The sequence below is a fragment of the Caloenas nicobarica genome, chromosome 22, assembly GCF_036013445.1.
Source record: "Caloenas nicobarica isolate bCalNic1 chromosome 22, bCalNic1.hap1, whole genome shotgun sequence".
NCBI lineage: Eukaryota > Metazoa > Chordata > Aves > Columbiformes > Columbidae > Caloenas > Caloenas nicobarica.
Window position 1 is genome coordinate 2,215,826 of NC_088266.1, and position 4,746 is coordinate 2,220,571.

Genomic DNA, 4,746 nt, shown 5'->3' on the forward strand with positions numbered 1-4,746 from the left:
GGCTGTTTCTTCGCTGGTTTAGGGCCTCGTTTCTTTGTGCATCTCTCAGTATACGAGATGTTCCCCTCGGGGGAAAAGGAAATTAATTTTCTCCCTTTGAACTGAGCTCGCTGAGCGGTGGTTGCGGAGGGATGAGGGATGCCGTTCCCCAGGCCCCATCCTTCCCCCTGCTGCGGTCCGGGCGTGGGGACTCGGCCGCCTCAGGGGCAACGGGGATGACAATTCCCCTAAATCTTTGAAATTCAGATCAGAGACGCATCACCGACATCTTTCCAGGGTGAGAAAGAAGCAAGCGCGACACTGTCTGGCACCCTCCGTGCCTCAGTTTCCCCGCAGCGACTCCAATCCCCGCAGACATCAGGCACAGCAGCAAATCCCTTCGAAAGTGTAACTCGCACCCCAAATTTCTTCCCAGTCATGATACTTTTGTTCACCTCCCTGAGCTCGCCCCTTTCCCCACGCACACAGATGCCGGTCTCTGAACACAGCAGCCAGCAGCTGCAGTCCCATCCTGCCGTTATTTCCTCTTCGCTGGCCCGTTTTCCCTCTCCCAATGCCCCCAGCACCTTTTTTACCAGCTCTTCGTTCCCCTGCCACTTCCATGCTGGCCTCAGAGGGACCCCGAGGAGCCTTCGGGCTACTCCCTGTCACCCTTCGTTAGCGAGCGTGCCACTAACGAAGGCCACTGAATTAGTCACCTGCCTCTGCCGCCGAGCAGCTGCTCGGTGTCGGACCAAAGGTTTGTTTCTCCTTCCCTGCACCCAGGGAAAAGGGACCTTTCCCAGAAAACAAGCAAACAAGCAAACAAACAAACTTTATTTTCTCTTTCCAGTGCACGATCCCTTTTTAACAGCAAAAAAAAAAAAGGGGGAGGCAACGCCGCTGGGCTGCTCAGAGGAGAGACTTTTCCTCCCTTTGTGCTTCTTTTGCTGTTCTCTGAGCCTCTCTGTTTCCCAGGCTATTTAATAAAGCCGGCTCTGTGCCGCCAGCGCTGGGCTGGACCTTTTCCCCGGAGCCCAACCCATCCCCAAACATGCAAAACTCATCCGGAAAACCTCCTGCCAGCTTCACCTTCTCAAAGTCACCTTGCCCCGAACCTTCACATCCACGTTCCGGCTCAACAATCATTAATCGGCTTCTCCGCGTTCCTGGGGATGGAAAAATGCCCCAGCGGGTAGCGCCGCTCTGGCAATGCGACATGCAGCTGGCCGGCAAGCTGGTCCTCTCCGCCGCCGCTCTGCTCCTCCTGGCTTGGGCGTTCAGGTTTTATAAATCCCGCTTGCTCGCCGGCGGTAAAGTCCCGCTGGGCGACGCGGGAGGAGAGAAAAGGGAAAATGAGGCTCGGGATGGGGATGGGGACGGGGCGGTGGGGCTGCGGCGGAGGAGGTTTGGGGAGGGGGCAAACAGGAGAGGTGGGGATGGGGATGGGGATGGGGACAGGGATGGGGACGGGGATGGGAGCAGCACTGGGATGCAGCATGTGGATCCCCGGGGGGAGCAGAGGGGTGAGGAGGAGGAGGAGGAAGGTGAGGAGATGGTTTGGGAACCGGGGCTGGCTTGGAGGAGAAAGGGAATGGACAGGAGGGGAAGGGGCTTGGGAAGTAAGTCAGGAAGAGAGAAGGAAATTGAGATGTGGAGCGAACCGGGAAGCGATCTGGGAATTGAGCTGGGAAGTGAGTCGGGAAGCAAACTGGGAAGTGAGTCGGGAAGGGAGTCAGGAAGTGAGCCAGGAATTGAGCCAGGAATTGAGCCGGGAAGCGAGCCGGGAAATGAGCCGGGAATCAAGCTGGGAAACGATCTGGGAAGCAAACTGGGAAGTGAGTCAGGAAGCGAGCCAGGAGTTGAGCCGGGAAGCAAGCAAGGAGGTGAGTCAGGAAGAAAGCTGGGAAGTGAGCCAGGAAGGGAGCCAGGAAGGGAGCCAGGAAGAAAGCCTGCAAGCAAAGCAGGAACGAAGCCGGGAAGCAAGCTGGGAAGTGAGCTGGCAAGCGAGCCAGGAAGCGGGTCAGGAAGCAAACCAGGAATTGAGCCGGGAAGTGAGCTGAGCTCCTACATCCCCGGGGATGCGGCCGAAGCCCCGGGCAGCCGCGGGGACAAGGACACGCTCGGCCCACGCACCGGGCTGTCCCCCGGGGTTGCCGATCGCCCGGTGGCAGCTGACAGACGTGCCCAAAGCAGCGAGCAGCATTCAGCCAGCAGAGCCACTCAACGGGAGGCCAAGGGGCGCAGGGGGACAACCCAGACCCTCAGTGTCACCTCAGACCTGGGGCTAACGATGACAGCGAGCAACGTGGCGACGGATGCCTCCTACTGTTTCTCCTCAGTGGCAAAGATCCAGGTGGAGGAGAACTACATCAGCGAGCGGCGGGTGAAGCACGGGGCCGGGCAGCCAGTCCCTGGTCTCAAAGGCAAAGTCTACGACTACTACGTCCAGTCCATCTCCCAAACGGTGTTGAAGAAGAGGTCTGTCCCCTACATCCCTCTGGGAACATCCCGGCGACGCAGCTCAGAGCAGGTCAATGAGGAGCTGCAGAGCTTTGCAACCAGGGAGCCAGAGCCGGTTTTGTCAATGTGGGATCCCACCACCCCCTCCATAGTTCCACCGCCTATGAGGAGCTTGGAGACGTCCCCTGAGCCACCACCTCCTGGCCGCAGGGACAGCATCCTTCACATCGCCGACAGTCCCCACCTCCAGCTGCCCATGGAGGGTTTTGGGGGCACGGAGCCACCCAACGCACCACCTGCAACCCCCCAGCCAGGGCTGGTGGCCAGTGCTGACCTCTTCCAAACGCCACCACCCACCCACCTGGACCTGGGGAACTGCTACGAGGTCCTGTGCACGGCCAAGGCGCAGAAGCTCAGCCACCTCCAGGAGGCCGCCTACAAGGTGATGAGCGACAACTACCTGCAGGTGCTGAGGACACCGTCCATCTACGGCCGCCTCAATGCTGGCGAGCGGGAGCTCATCCTGCGGCGGAGGATGAAGGGGAAGATGTCCATGGCCGTGGCAGACGTTGACGTGCAGGAGCCCAGCCTCCACACCAGCCGCCTCTGCTACTACGATGACGGAGGGGACCGCTGGCGTCACCTCTGCCATGTGCCACCAGAGGTGGTCTCCAGGGGTTGCGCCATGTGCAGCATGTTCAACTACCTGTTTGTGGCGGCCGGCTGCGAGGGCACGGGCCGGGCGCAAAGACCCTCCAAGCGTGTCTTCTGCTATGACCCCCTGACCAACATCTGGAGGGAGATCTGTCCCCTGAACCAAGCGCGGCCTCGCTGCAAGCTGGTGGCCCTGGACGGACACCTCTACGCCATCGGCGGCGAGTGCCTCTACACGGTGGAGCGCTACGACCCTCGCCAGGACCGCTGGACCTTCACGGCCCCCCTGCCCCATGACACATTCGCCGTGGCCCACACGGCCACGGTGTGCGACGGGGAGATCTACGTGACGGGGGGCACCTTGCGCTACGTGCTGCTGCGTTACGCCGCCCGCTGGGACAGCTGGAGGGTCGGCCCGGCCGGCGGCGGCAAGGACAGGACGGTTGACATGGTGAGCGTCAACGGCTTCATCTACCGCTTTGACATCCACCGCCGCACGGGCATCGGCGTCTACCGCTGCAGCGCCAAGGCCAAGCTGTGGTACGAGTGCGCGGCCTACGCCATGCCTGACCCAGGTGGCTTCCAGTGCGCCGTGGTGGGCAACCTGGTCCACTGCGTTGGCCGGCGCTTCCATGTACGCTTGTTGGCCGACCACATCTCACCACGCTTTGGGACCAAGGAGCTGCAGCCCTTCCCATCGCCCCGCGGCAGCCTCCTCCCGGCCGTCCTGGTGTTACCAGAGGGAGGGACGGTGCAAACGCAGGTTTGAGGGATCTGTGCTGGGGTCTCATGCAACAGAGCTGGTGGCTTAGACGTGACGTGACATGACGGTGAAAGCTGGTAGAAGAAGGCACCAGCCCATATTGAACCACGTAGCATGGGACCAATACTACCAGGACAATGTTACCCGTATCTACCATTGAGCAGGCCTCCTCCTAGTCCACGTAAGTAAGGAAGGAGACAAACTGCCCCTGAATAGTAAGAATAAACTGAGACTTGAAGACACAAGGAAGAGCAAAGCAGGAGCCGGGTGGACTCGTTTGCTTAGAGGTATTTAAACATGGGCGTGTTTGCTCGGGTGCAAACAAACCGCGGCTCCCAGCTGTACGCTGCCTGATAAATTCCTGCTTTACACATGGCGTGTTTAATATTGACCTGAACACGCAATACCCGGGGGATTTTCGGGCGGAGGTTGGATCCCTGAGGAGGTATCACCCAAAGCTCAACCCCAACAGCATCAAGCCAACATTGAGCATTCGAGCCTTGACCACACACATCACCCCAAGGATCGAGGTTGGGGACCAGAGGGTGCACAGCTCCTGCCAGTGCCTTATCTGTTACCTTAGCCTCAGCACAGAATAATGTAGACGTATTTATAGGCACGTGAATGTAAATAGGCACCGTAGATTTATAGACAGCTGGTCTTAAATGAAATTAAAGGGAACATTTGGTAAAATTAACCGCGGGCTACTGTTGCACATCATTTGGAGCCCTAGCCAAGCCTAATGGGAACAAAGAGGCCAACGCATGTTTTACATCGCTAATTACTGCGCGAACAGTGTCTCTGAGGAGGCAACCAAAAGCAAACCAAAGCCCTGGATGTGAACATCAGCCCCTTTTCCCCAGGTTTCACTGACCTCACTCTGCTGC

The 4,746-nt window shown here is 59.0% G+C and overlaps 1 protein-coding gene across 1 annotated transcript; it reads left to right on the forward strand.

The window, feature by feature from the left end:
• Window positions 1-1,162: 1,162 nt before the first annotated feature.
• Window positions 1,163-3,865, forward strand: KLHDC7A (kelch domain containing 7A). The gene has a single exon (XM_065650224.1). The coding sequence runs from the start codon at window positions 1,163-1,165 to the stop codon at window positions 3,863-3,865; it is 2,703 nt and encodes a 900-aa protein (XP_065506296.1).
• Window positions 3,866-4,746: the final 881 nt, after the last annotated feature.